Source organism: Sus scrofa, chromosome 4 (genome assembly GCF_000003025.6).
Source record: "Sus scrofa isolate TJ Tabasco breed Duroc chromosome 4, Sscrofa11.1, whole genome shotgun sequence".
Classification (NCBI taxonomy): Eukaryota; Metazoa; Chordata; class Mammalia; order Artiodactyla; family Suidae; genus Sus; species Sus scrofa.
In genome coordinates, this window is record NC_010446.5 from 4,157,598 (window position 1) to 4,170,820 (window position 13,223).

The 13,223-nt window shown below is 56.9% G+C and overlaps 1 protein-coding gene across 1 annotated transcript in view; it reads left to right on the top strand.

Annotated features, from left to right (window-relative positions):
- The window catches only part of COL22A1 (collagen type XXII alpha 1 chain), a 244,154-nt gene that overhangs the window by 88,553 nt on the left and 142,378 nt on the right, over window positions 1–13,223 (top strand). Inside the window, exons 13-17 of the mRNA XM_021088863.1 lie at window positions 2,414–2,467; window positions 3,472–3,516; window positions 4,362–4,415; window positions 6,279–6,323; window positions 11,888–11,941. Coding sequence (XP_020944522.1) covers window positions 2,414–2,467; window positions 3,472–3,516; window positions 4,362–4,415; window positions 6,279–6,323; window positions 11,888–11,941 — 252 coding nt within the window. The remainder of the gene's footprint in view (window positions 1–2,413; window positions 2,468–3,471; window positions 3,517–4,361; window positions 4,416–6,278; window positions 6,324–11,887; window positions 11,942–13,223) is intronic.

A 13,223-nucleotide genomic window follows, 5' to 3' on the forward strand; every position in this document is an offset into this window, starting at 1 on the left:
GGTGGGGGCGGGGCAGGCAGGGACCCCCCCCCCCAGCCCTGCCCCGTGCGGATGTGGAAGTGGAGGTTGAGGGATCTCGGGCCACAGCTGCCGTCCCCTTAGGAGGGTGGCGAGGACCGTTTGACCCCAGAAAGCACCCCATCAGCTCCCACAGTCCCAAGGAAACCCCAGGCCCTTGGCACCGACCCACTCTTCTTCTTGCGAAGGTCCCCTGACGGCTTGCCTGCCTTTGTGTCCAGCCAGGGAGAGTCAGATGTTCCCAAAGACCAATTAGAATGCCCCCCCCATACCCCACCCAGAAAAACCTCGGTGCAAAATGCTTGCCCACCGTAAACTGTCTCCACTGTTCTCCATACTCTATAACTAAGTTGACACCCGCTTCTGACACTTTTGAACCCCTGCTGATGGCAGCCTGGTCCCTGGACACAAGTGTATGAGGCTCAGTTTTGACCCTGAGGAGGCAGAGCCCCCCTCCCTACGTGTGTGCTGAGCAGCAGAGCCCCTCCCACGCCCCGGGGCAGGGCGGGCAGAGAAGCGCCATCCAGCCAACCGCGGGAGTTAGGGCTTCAAGACCACCTGCTGACAAGGAGCCTGTTGAGCTTTATTTAAGGGCTTTTCACAAGCTCATTTGACCACAGACCCCTCCGATCTTCCCCACCCCATCACACGCATTAGCTACACATCAGATGGGCATCCTCCAGACCAACTCTGGACACCGCCGTGGAGCCATTTGACACTTAGGAAAACTCAACAGAGACTGTAATTGTTCCCATTTTACGGAATGTGAAACTGAGACTCTGAGATGAAGTAATTTTTCCAAAGTGGCCCCCCTTCGTCTGCGCTGGCACTCAGCTGCCACGTCCATGAAGCCCTGCTCCCCAGGCTGCCTTGCTGGGGACGCCCCCTCTGGGCGGTTCCACTCACATTAATTACCTCTTTAGTCTCCTGGACTAGACGCTCCTGGACCGGAGCCTAAGAAGCAGACACCACTTTGTGGCAGATCGTGTGTTTTGGGAGCACAGGTGTCCTGCCTGCACTGTTAAAATGCTAGGTGACAGCAGGAGTGGGCGTCTTGTGTGACTGTCCCGGGCAGCTTATTTTTCATAGTGCATGTGCAGTGGTGCCATTTCTTAGCCACGGGAGCCCTGGTGTGGTGTGATTCCATCTATTCCTCTGTCATCGGGGGTAGAGGCCTCCACTTTCCAAAGCTCTTCTCACCCTTCCGGCCATGACAGGAGTGACACACAGCCTTCCAGAGTGGCTGCCTTTGAGGTTGCATGGCTAGAGCTGTCTGTCTCTCTCTCCAGTAGCATAAAGACTTAGAATGTTGAGGCCATAGAAGGCATTTTGCATAAATTTTAAAAGTATGTGTGGGTGTATCTATTACAGACATGCATACATCTTAATGGAGAGGTAAAAACTAGAACTATATAACGTGTGATGTGTCTTTGAGAAACCAAGACCCACCGCGAGAGCTGATTATAAGGACGAAATAAGAAAACATGTAACGACATCCTGCAGACATCCGCAGTGTTTTCTAAGTAATACTTCGAGATACGTCCGTTCCCTCGTTTAGCGAATGGCCCACGTCCTCATTCGCAGATGGATAAGCTCAGAGAGAGACACTGACTTGCTCAGTGTCCCACGGAAAATCGATCCTTTGATCTGAATCCAGCGGTGTGGGAGCTGGCTGGGAGCTAAGAGACCTTGGTTTCCACTGTCTCTGAGGTGCCCCCCGTCCGTCCCTGGGAGAGGTGGGGAGATGAGCGGGTCCCCACAGCTGCTCCACGGGCGCGCCCGTCTCATGCTTCCGTGTGATCCATTAGAACGGAGTTTGCCCCGACTGAGAAGTGCAATACCTGGTGTAGTCCAGTGGTTCTCAGTCACTGGTTTTTACCTCCCGGGGGGTGTTTGGCAATGTCTGGGGACAGTTTTGGTTGTCACACCTGGGAGTGCTGCTGACGTCTGGGGATACTCCAGGACATCCTGCACCCCCCGCCCCAACAGAGAATCATCCAGCCCAGAGCTGACGGGGCCCAGGTCCAGAACCCGATCCAGCCCAGCACTGTGCTCGATGTGTGTGGCGCCGGCCTGGATGGAGGGAGCCATAGGTTGAGTTAGGGGAGGGCAGGGCCTGGCATCTCGGTCCTGCTGTCAGGTGCGTGCCGATCACCTGGGGATCCTGTGAAAATGTGCACCTTGATGCAGGAGGTCTCGGCGAAGCCTGAGAATCTGCATTTTGTACCCTCTCCCAGGGGGCGCCCAGGTCGCAGGTCTGTGAATCAGCCTCCACGTAGCAGGCTTGGCCACAATTCCTGCCTGGCTCGTGCTTGGCCGCCAGCATCTGAGCGCCATCTCCAGTGCTGTCCTCGCCCCGTCCTAATTGCTCGTCTCTCTCTCTCTCCCCCCCCAGGGCTCCCTGGGCCCGCCGGGTCCCCCGGGGAGAGACGGCAGCAAAGGCATGCGGGTAAGTCTGTTCCCTCGGCAGCCCCAGCCCCGCAGACCCCTGGTCAGACCCCTGCCAGGCCTGCAGTGTGGCAGCCTTTGCCAGGGGGTGCCCTGAGCTGGTGCCCATTTGGACCAGCATCTTCCCAGCCCGGTAGTTAGAACAAACACCAGCAGCAGCTGTGGCCCCCAGGCATCGCCTGAGGGTCCCGGGGCGTTGTTTTCTCACTCAGCTGATGGCAGTTCTACAGGGAGGGCTCGTCCTAAGGTCTTCACACGGAGGGAAGTCGGGATCCAAGCAGAGGCCTCGGCTCCCGAGTGCCCAGTTTGCAGCTTTGGGAGCCAGGTGGTGCCCCAGCAGCGTCCTGCAGCCCGCACGGCCAGCGGCTCCCCAACCCCACCTCTGCACCCCCTGCCTCTGAGGTGGAACACACCCCGGGGCCCCAGGCAAGGGGCGCTCTCAGCTCAGGCGGGCAGTCGGACCCAGGGCAGAGGGAGCCGCTTTTCCACCGAGAACCCAAGCGGACATCGGCTCTGGGGCTCTTCTCTGCGCTCCCTTTGCCACTTTCAGCGCGTCTGCGCGGGCCTCGGAGGGTGCCCTGACCTGTGAGCACCCCATAAGCCCACAGTGCTCCGGGACAGGAGGCCTGGCGGGGAGACAGGACAGGACGGGAGAGGAAGGGGGACCTGTGACCTCCAGACCCCTCCTGCCCCCCTCCAGGTGGCCAGACCCCCCCCCCCCCCGCATGAGGACGGCCACACGGTCACGCCCGTCGCCCTGCTGTCCCCGCTCTTCCGTCTGAGCTTAGTTTTGTGGACCAGCAGCTGCAGCAGGAGGGGCGGGGGCTGAGGAGATAAAACCCCCGTGAAGATCAGCTTCTAGAAAGTCTCTTGGGGAAGCCTGTGTCTCTGCTCACCGGTGGTTACTTTGTTCCCGTGATGGGTTCTGAGTTCCAGGAAGGGCTGCCCAGCATGCCTGGGCCATTGTCCTCTGGGTTGTGACCCTGTGCTGTTTTGTGTGTGCAGGGGGAGCCGGGAGAGCCGGGGCTGCCTGGTGAGGTGGGCATGCGGGTAAGTGATGCTCTGAGCTCTTTTCCTCTGTCCTTCCTGGTGCCCAGATCTCAGTGCAAACCCAGTCTTTTGCGTCGCAGCTCTTTGGGTGGAAAGGAGATGTGCACATGCTCGTGTGTGTTTGCGCAGCCACGATGTTTTCTAAATTCTTGCAGAAAGTGAATCATACCATACCTTCTGAATACCTTCTAATTGAACACGAGTAGTTTTTCCACGTTAGTGCAGATAGATGCCACGTGTCCTCTTAATCAGTGCATATTATTCCATGACATGGATGCATCGTAATTTATATAACCTTTCCTCTATTTATGGCTCTCAAGGTTATTGCTAATTTCATTTGTTTTTCCCTAAAATCACTGAAGCAAAAATGCATGCGTGTGTGTGTGTGCATTTCCCCTTATGTGCTGTATCTTTATCTCAGTAGGATAGTTTATAAAAATTGCCTATCTTTGGCTGAGGAAAAGCACGTTTTAATTTTAATAGACTTTAACAGATATCACCAGTGTAGTTGCCTGAAAAGCATGGCCATTGCTGATCCAGGCAGCAGAGGCGCCCCCGGGCTCTGTAGCCTCCTGTTGGGCTTGGTCAGGACTTGTCCAGGCTGCCCTGGCCTCACGGTAGCTCGGGGACGGCATGGGTTCCTGGCTCTAGCAGGCAGGGAGTGACGCGAGCTCTCCCTGCAGGGGCAGTGGAGGTGGAGGGGTTTCTGGGGAGACCCTGTGTGGGCGGCCTGGCGGGTGAGAAGCAGCCGTCTGGCCCCTGAAGACGCTTATTGACGGAGCGTTGCCTCTGCTCCTGTCTTTTCTTTCCTTCCCCAAACCGCTCCCTTGTGAACACTTCTGCAGGGATCCCAAGGCCCACCCGGACCCCCAGGACTTCCTGGACCCCTTGGCGCTCCGGTGAGTAAAGTCGCTATCTGGAAGGGGCTCTGGTGCCTTCTCTTGGGGGGGACGCAGGCTTTCCCACAGGTCCCCTTCCTGCTCCCGTGCACACAGAGGGCCTCTGCCTTGCCCCCGCCTGCGGCAGTGAAGCATCCGTGTCCCTTCTTAGGGCAAAGTGGTGGGGTCTTAAAGGGTGTCTTGGGAGGAAGCTTAAATGCACATTCCCAGGACCCCATTCCCAGATAACAAAGCAGCAGACTTGTGTGGGACCCACGGATCTGTATTTCTACCCAGCAGCCTAGATGCTGCTGACCCTGGACCTGAGAAGCCTTTTTTGCCCTCCTGTCCAGTCTGCTGTTCGGGAACGGGGAGGAGTTTTTATTAAACCCCGGCCCCCAGCGCAGTGCTAGACGCATGGGATGTTCGGTGGGTGTTTGGCCACCAAGTGCCCGTGAATGAGGCCAGGAACACATGGATGCAGTGTTTCAGGAGCACAGTGGCTTCCTGGGCCTCTACCCCTGTTCCTTCCTGCTTCTCGTTAAGAAAGCTTGGAGCCGATCTCCAAATGGGAGAAGCAGCGTACAAGGTCATTTTCAAGCAAGGCGCTTGTGTTGCCTTGGGGGCATTTAAGACCTCTGCTCTCTGAGTTTCTGGCCAACACATTTGGATGGAATTCAGGTGGGACGCATGTCCAGCCCCCCGCAGGCCTCCGTGGTCCTCAGACCGCCTCCCCTCCGGGACAGTGTCCCATGGCCTGGTCCTGTGCTTCTCCGGGCATCAGAGATGCTTGTGTTGCTCCTGAAATCCACAGGTGGTCCGGGCAGTCCCCACCCCTGCACCGTCTTCCTCGTGGCGTGTCCAAGGGAGAAGAGGAAGGGCAGGACGGGGGACACAGGGACTTCACCTTGCACCAAAGACGTGCCCAGGCCCTCCGGCAGGGCGGGGCCCGCTCCCCAAGGGCGTTCCTGCCCAGGAGAAGCCGTGCTTCCCCGGCAGGGGGGCCAATGACCCTGCACACCTGAGGAGACATGGGCCTTCTGACCTCCTGCGCTTTGACCTGGGGCAGAGGCTTCAGGCAGAACCACAAGACTCTCTGGCAAACCAAGGGGTTGATGCAGCCATTCAGCAGGTCACTTAGTCATTCTACAAGCAGTTATGAACACCAGCAGCAGCCGTTCCTCCAGACCCTGGGGACACAGTGTTGAAGGGAGGGGGGCTCTGCCCTCCTGGGCTCACCTGTTGCTTGGGGGGGCGGGTAGCGGGCAGGAAATGTGTCACGTGGGCCGAGTGCTCTGGGGACAGAGAAGCCCGGTGAGGGGGTGGAGTGGCGGCGGGCGGGGCAGGGACCGCCCTTAGAGCCTGCGGCCAGAGAAGCCCACACCTCGCCTGACGTTTCTGTTTCTGTCACGTCTGCCCCCAGAGGGGAGGGGTTCTTAGCGTGGATGCTGGATGCTGCCCCTGAGGATGGTGGGGTGGGTGCAGGACTGGGCAGTGGTCCTGTTCCTGCAGCGGAGGGCGGGGGATGTGGCTGAAAGGGCCCAGAGCCTCACGTTCAAGGCTGGGGTCGCCCCTCCATTCCACAATCAGAGGGGACCACAGGCTCTGGGTGGCAGTGGGGTCTGACGCTGTGGCCACGTTCCTGCACTTGGCCTGGAGAGCTCAGGAACCAGGGTGTGTCCAGGTGTTGGCGGGAGGACCTGGGTCATCCAGGCCGGGGACCAGCCCCCGGAGCTGATGTGCACCCGGAAGGCGCCCAGGCCACTGTGCAGGGGAGACTCCGCCGGAGACAGCTCCTCCCCGCCATCCTGTCCGCGGGCCCCGCACGCAGAGCACAGAGAGGCTGGGGTGGGCTGCTGGCTACTCACCTTCCCTCTCCCACAGGGTCTCCAGGGAGAGCGAGGAGAAAAGGGAGCCCGAGGAGAAAAGGTAATTACAGCCTGATTCAGTCCCTGCAGCTTTCCATAGATGATGTGTGTGCGTGCATGCGTGCGTGTTTGTGTGTATGTGTGTGCGCGCATGTGCGTGCACATGTGTGCGTGTGTGACGGGCGAGGACCAGGGTGCCGGGCCACCCTGAATGTAAGCCCTGGCCCAAGAAGACTATGGGCTTGGTACCTGCAGGGGTTACAGTCCCCTTTTGCAAAGACAGAGTTTGAGGTTTTTCAGGCTGGGGGTTTTGCAAGAGCCCTGGGTTGAGACTCAGAAAATTCCAGCTGCTGTTCCGGACTCATGGCACTCCTGGCAAGTTGCATAGGCTCCCCGCCCCTCAATTACCCTGCCTCTCGATGGAGGGAGGGTTCCTGGTGACAGTTGTAGCCTTGGTGGCCCACACTTAGCCTCATTGGCCAAGTGCTGTGACCTGCCCTAAGCGGAGACTCAAGTTGCCATGGAGATGATGTGACTGAGGAGGGCTCAGGCTGGCCGTCCCTTCATAAGGATGCCAGCAGGTCACAGGTGGTCCTTGGATCAGATCCTTCCAAGGGGCTGAGGCCATAGAATGCTGGGGGCCTGGGGTGGCGGGGGCCTCCCCCGACAGCAGTGAGCCTCACAGTCTCAGGAAGCTTCCCCAGGCCCATTTGGGCACTGGGCTCCTTCAGATCCAGAGCTGGCGCTTGGCCCGTCTGGGCTAACTCACGTTCCAGACCCTTCTCCAGCATCTGCCCTCTTCCCTCTTCCTAGAGTGCGTGTTTCTCCAGCTTTAGAGGGAATTTCTAAATTATTAAGGTGTTTAACTTCAGTATATTTGTAAAATAGTGCAAAGACAGCCTCCAGGTGCAGCATCCCGCTACAACAGCAGGGACTACTTGGGCTCATTTTCTGTAGGACCTCACCTTCTTTTTTTTTTTTTTGTCTTTTTTGTCTGTTGTTGTTGTTGTTGCTATTTCTTGGGCCGCTCCCGCGGCATATGGAGGTTCCCAGGCTAGGAGTTGAATCGGAGCTGTAGCCACCGGCCTACGCCAGAGCCACAGCAACGCGGGATCCGAGCCGCGTCTGCAACCTACACCACAGCTCACGGCAACGCCGGATCCTTAACCCACTGAGCAAGGGCAGGGACCGAACCCGCAACCTCATGGTTCCTAGTCGGATTCGTTAACCACTGCGCCACGATGGGAACTCCGGACCTCACCTTCTTCCACACAGTCACACTAACATACGCCGTTCCGTGTCCGTCTTATTTGCTGTTCCTGGATGTCATATTTTAATCATAGTAGCTTAAGAAGCGAAATCTCTCACCCAGTGCTCATGAGGGCTTAGGTCTCTTGGTCCTTTTGAGAGATGTCCCGTGCTTCCGTGTTTGGTTACAGGCACAGCCCCTCACCGTGGCCCTCTGCTCCTTCCCCTTACAAGAGGGACGTGAACGTGACACTTGGAATAACTGAGCAGGAACACGGCACCATCGGAAAGGTGGCCCCCTGGGCTCTCTGGTTGCAGCAGCTTAATGCTGGGCATGGGAGGACTGGCCAGCTGGGGGCCCCAGGGTCTCTGAGGAGGCTGGTGGAGCTGAGTCCTCACGGGCCTGTGGGGGCAGCGCAGCCCCTTGGTGCACCAGAGCCTCAGTTTCTCATCTGCAGAGTGGAAATATTCGCCCCTTCCCCAAAGCTTGTTGGGAGATTGGATAAAATAACAGGATCAAAATGTCCAGAAGGTAACCGACATGGCCACAGACATTTGTTTCTTTCGGCCCTGTGTTTCGGGGGAAATTCAGACTGTACACTCAGAAGTTCCCAGGCAGCTGGCCTGCATTTGAATCCTAGTTCTGGGGCATGCAAGCCATGTGACCTCTGGAAAGTTTATTTAACCTCTTGGTCAACTGCCCTCAATGCTGAGAGTAACTGTTGCCTGAGGCCACTGTGAAGATCAAATGAGTGGATACTTGTAAATGCTCCCAACAGCGCTGGGCAACATATGCCATATTTATGGAGAGTGGGGGACAGAGAGAGAGAAAAGAGAAGATAAGTGGTGGGGGAGTTCCCGTCGTGGCTCAGCAGTTAAGAAACCCGCCTAGTATCTATGAGGGTGCGGGTTCGATCCCTGGCCTTGCTCAGTGGGTTAAGGATCCGGTGTTGCCGTGAGCTGTCGTGTAGGTTGCAGATGCAGCTTGGATCTGGTATGGCTGTGGCTGTGGTTTAGGCCGGCAGTTGTAGCTCTGATTAGACCCCTGGCCTGGGAACCTCCAAAATGCCAAGGGTGCGGCCCTAAAAGACAAAAAAAAAAGAAAGATAAGTGAGGGGAGCACAGCCCAGGCCCTGCGAGTTCAGCTTTAGGTGTGATCTCAGACTCGCTGACTTCCTCGGTGACTCGGGTGCACCAGTCCCTTCTCTGTGCCTCCGTTTTCCCATCTGTCAAACCAGAAGCTTGGGCTGTGTGATCTCTTGGGCTCCTTTCCAGTTCTTATATCTGATGGGTACTTAAGACAGTTTATTTCCTCACAAACCTCTCAATTTCTTAAATCAGCAAGAAGGAAGTTTCCATCTCCCCTTGAGACAGGTGCATCCAGCTGCCTGGCCTTGCCAGACATGGAGCTGGGCCAGAGAGAGGCAGTGCCCATCCATCAGCCAGGCTGGCTCCGATGGGGCCTTCGGGTGCAGTGGGCCAGCCTTGCTTTAGGCATTTTCCAGAAGATGCCTCAGAGACACAGGGCACCCTGGAGGCTCTGTAGGCACAAGGACCTCCTTTGATGGAGCAGTGAGGCCCAAATGGTTGTCCAGGGGCTACCAGGCTGGGGACAGTTGACAGACTGTAGGGTCAACCTAGTTAGTCCCAAAGAGAGGAGTCGGCTCACGAGGGTCAAAAAGGGGACGTGGTGGCCCCAGTTCTGCCTGGAAAGCCATGCTCCCCAGGCTTGGGGAGGGTGTGGCAGTCACGCTGCTGAGGCCCCAGGGAGGAAGTCGAGGGGGCCCTGCCCAGGTTCAGGAGAGGGAAGCCCAGGCCCCGGTAGCCCAGGTAAAATGGACAGAGCACTGGCTTTGGCATCAGAAGGGCCGGCGCCCCAACCTGGCTGTGCCTCTGCCAGCTCTAGAACCTTCCACCGGCTTCCAGCCTCCCCGATCCCTGTGTTCCTTATCTAACATTTAGGGTCATGCTACCGTCTCAGGAGGTGGCTCTGAGGACCTAATGAAATTAGTTGTAAAAACAGACATGCGACTGTCACCCAGCAGGGACTCCTGGATGTTTAACAAAAGGGAGTGGGGCTTTGAAGGGACCTTGACCGCCTCCTAACACTGCCCCCAGCTGTGCTGCCCCCTAACACCGGCCCCCAGCGGTGCCTTACTGCAAGGCATCAGGAAGGCCATGGCCTTGAGTCTCTGTGGTTCTGGAAGGGCCAGCAGCTCTGTCCACCAGGACCTAGTGTTACGAGTGCTGGTTAACTGTCCTCCGTGTGCTGGGCACACAGAGGTGCATTCACTTGCTCATTCAGTTAAACCTTTACGGAGCAAGTGTCCCGTGGAAGGCACGCCACACGCCCCTCCCACGTTAAGTGTGCACACGGACACCAGATTTCAGGATCCTCGGGACTGCAGCCTAGATGGCCGGAGCTGAGGGCTTTTCACACTCTAAGTGGGGTGTGCTCGCCCCCTGCTGTCAGAGATTGAGAACAGCAGCAAGTGGTCTGGGTCCCCCCCACACACACCTGGCCTTTGCCACAACCCCCCTGGATGGAGGCAGTGAATACCGCGGCTTCCTCCTTTGAGCTGTGTGAACCAGGCTGGCCCTGAGACTCTGAGACTTGATTTCCTTTACTGATAGTGGGGACAGTCTCACAGGATTGAGTCACTGATGTGAATTTTAAACAAGTGTGGGTGCAGCCCCTGGTACTCAGAAGATGCCGCGGACACGGATTGATTCTGCTTAATTTGCATATAGAGGTCGCACTTCATATTTGCAGGTTCAACCAATCACGGACCAAAAATATTCGGAAAAACAATCCAGAAAGTTCCAAAAAGCACAACTTGAATTTGCCATGTGCCAAAAACTATTTACGAAGCATTTACATTGTATTAGGTGTTCCGAGAACTCTAGAGATGATTTAAAGTACATGGAGGATGTGCTCGGTCATACGCGAATGCTGCACATTTTACAAAAAGCACTTGCGCATCGTGGGTTTGGGTGTTCGTGGGGTCCTGGAATGAATCCCGCGTGGACACACAGGACTGACTGTACACACGCGTCCCAGTCAATTAAGGGAAGTGAAAAATCACCAGCGAGCTTAGAATTCTTTTAATACAGTCACTTTTTTTCTTTTCTTGTTTTTCATTATTTCAACCCAATGAGACCGTTGAATCCCAGAGCCAGCTAGACTCCTCCAGGGGCAGCGGCGTAGACAGAACCTGGATTAGGACTCCCAGCTCATACCCCGGTGTCTCCCATGACACTCCCCGTTGCCGGCCCCTTTCTCCCCGTCCCCGTTCCGCACAGCCACACGCTGTGTGCTCGGCCAGTGCTTAGTAGCTGCTTCCGCGTGCCAGGTGCTGCTCTAAGCGTTTTCCACGTGTCAGCTCACTCCCTCCTCACGTGAGCAGCCTGTGAGATAAACGTCAGCCGTATTGTCGACAGGAGACTGAGTCAGAGTCGCCAGGTGAATTGTCCAGGCTCACGCAGCTTGAGAGTGGAAGAGCCAGGGTTCCAGTCCCAGTAGTGAGGGCAGCCCAGCTCCGTGTCCTCCCAGCCCCAGGGCCCCGGCTGCCACTCAGCCTGTGCGAGGAATGGAGCTGGCCATCGGCTGGCCATCCTGTCCTCATTTGTGCTTGTGTGGTCAGTGCAGTGGTTCCAAAACCCAATGAAACCAAATATCAGCCGCACAAGACTAAGTGTCACGACTTTGATGGGATGTGCTGGCTCCAGTTTAAATGCCAACCCAGTCTTCCCTGTCACTTCCACCCACCTCCTATCCCAGCTGTGGCAGTTAGAGCCCCCGCTCTCCCCACAGCTGTCTTCTGTCTTCCTGCTCTGTCCGTGCCCCTGTCTCAGTCATCGTCTAGCTCGCTGTCTCTCTCTGTCTCCATCTCTCTCTGCCTCCATCACTGTCTAGCGCTCTGTCTGTCTCTGTCTCTGTCACCCCTCGCTCACTTGGAAATGCAGTGGGTGTTTATACTTACTTACTGGATGGATGAATGAATGGTGGATAAAAATGTGCCCACAGTTTGTGAACTGCATTACGAGCCCCTTGCGTTGGCCTTTTGAACCCCCTGGAGACCCACGCATGAGATGAGGTGTCTTTGTGGTTCAGAGAGGCTGCACGGTGTTCGCGGGTCACAAATAGGGGAAAAGAGCAGCAAAGAAAGAAATGTTGTTTCCCTGGCCTTTAACTTACTGTCCTTGGCCCCCAGGGCATGTGAGCTCTGGGCTGTGTGCGTGTCTTCGGCTCTGGTGTGTCTGAAGGAGCCTGTGCGCCGTGGGGCTTGGCGGGCACTTTGCCTGCCCTCCTTTCTATGGCATGGACTGCGAGGATGCCCTCTGCTCTTCACTTCTCTCCCTTCCTCCTTTTGCCAGGGGGATCGAGGCCTGGATGGATTCCCCGGAAAGCGTGGGGACACCGGAGAGCAGGTAGCTGAGCATGCTCCCGAGGGTGAGGTTTTGTCGGAGGACAGGACGGGGTGGGGGCCTGGCACGGGGCTCCAGGAGGCTTAGCCACCAGCCCCTGGCTTACGGTCACACGTGGACAACTCCACACCGTGGTGGAGGGATCCCAGAGAGCACACCACTCTAACTCCATTTGAACCCCAGCAAGATGACATGTGAGCATTAAGGCCAAGGCCAAGGCCACGGATGATGGCACAGGTTCAAGGTGATGTATTCATTGTAGTCCTGTCCCCAAGAGTGAGAGATCGCAAAGAGCCCAGGTGCTCATCAGTGAGGGACCTTGAATGAATCAGGGCTTGTAGATACAGGGGATCCTACGAGGCTGTGGAAATTAAGGCAGTGCCTCCTGTACTGATAGGATGGCCTGTAGGATCGGTTATTAAGTGGAACATAAAGGCAAGTGTAGAACCACCTGGGAAAATGCATGGGCAACTTGGGTAGACACGGACCATCTCTGGATGGACAGCCAAGAAACTAATAACCTGCTATCCTGGTGGCCTCTGCAAGAGAACCCCCAGCGGCTGATGGGTGAGACAAGAAGGAAGCTTTTTTTTAGGGCTGCACCTGTGGCACATGGAGGTTCCCAGGCTAGGGGTCCAAACGAAGCTGTAGCTGCCGGCCTGCACCACAGTCACAGCAATGCAGGATCCAAGCCGAGTCTACAGTCTACACCACAGCTCACGGCAACACCGGATCCTTAACCCACTGAGCGAGGCCAGGGATTGAACCCGCCTCCTCATGGGTGCTAGTCAGGTTCATTAACCACTGAGCCACAAAGGGAACTCCCTTAAGTGTATTTCTAATTGCACCTTTGGGATGAAGCCCTACAGAAATCACTCCTCCATGGGGTGAGCCCTGATGGGCGCACTGCCTTCCAGAGCCTTCCTTGTTCCTGTGGGTGGGGTGGCTCCTGGGCCCCTCCTCACTTCCCGCTCCAGTGGGAGTTTTCAGGGCCTGGACCCTGCGGAGTCCGCCCGGGAGGTTTCCTCGAGGGGGCATTGACGGGGAGGGGCCAGCTCCCTGGGACCTGGGTTTCTCTGCCTCATTACCGAGCCCTGATCCAGAGTCTGGGCGGCCGTTTCCCGCCTTCCTCGGCCCTGGACACTTGGCCACTCCCCAGCTCGCCCTAAGGACTCCACATGACATTGGCAGAAGGGGTCCTCCACCTTCCGCCCCCTCCCCACATTCTCTCTGCTGGCCCCTCGCATCCTCAGGAATGGTCCTTTGCTGGCTCAGGATGCCTCCT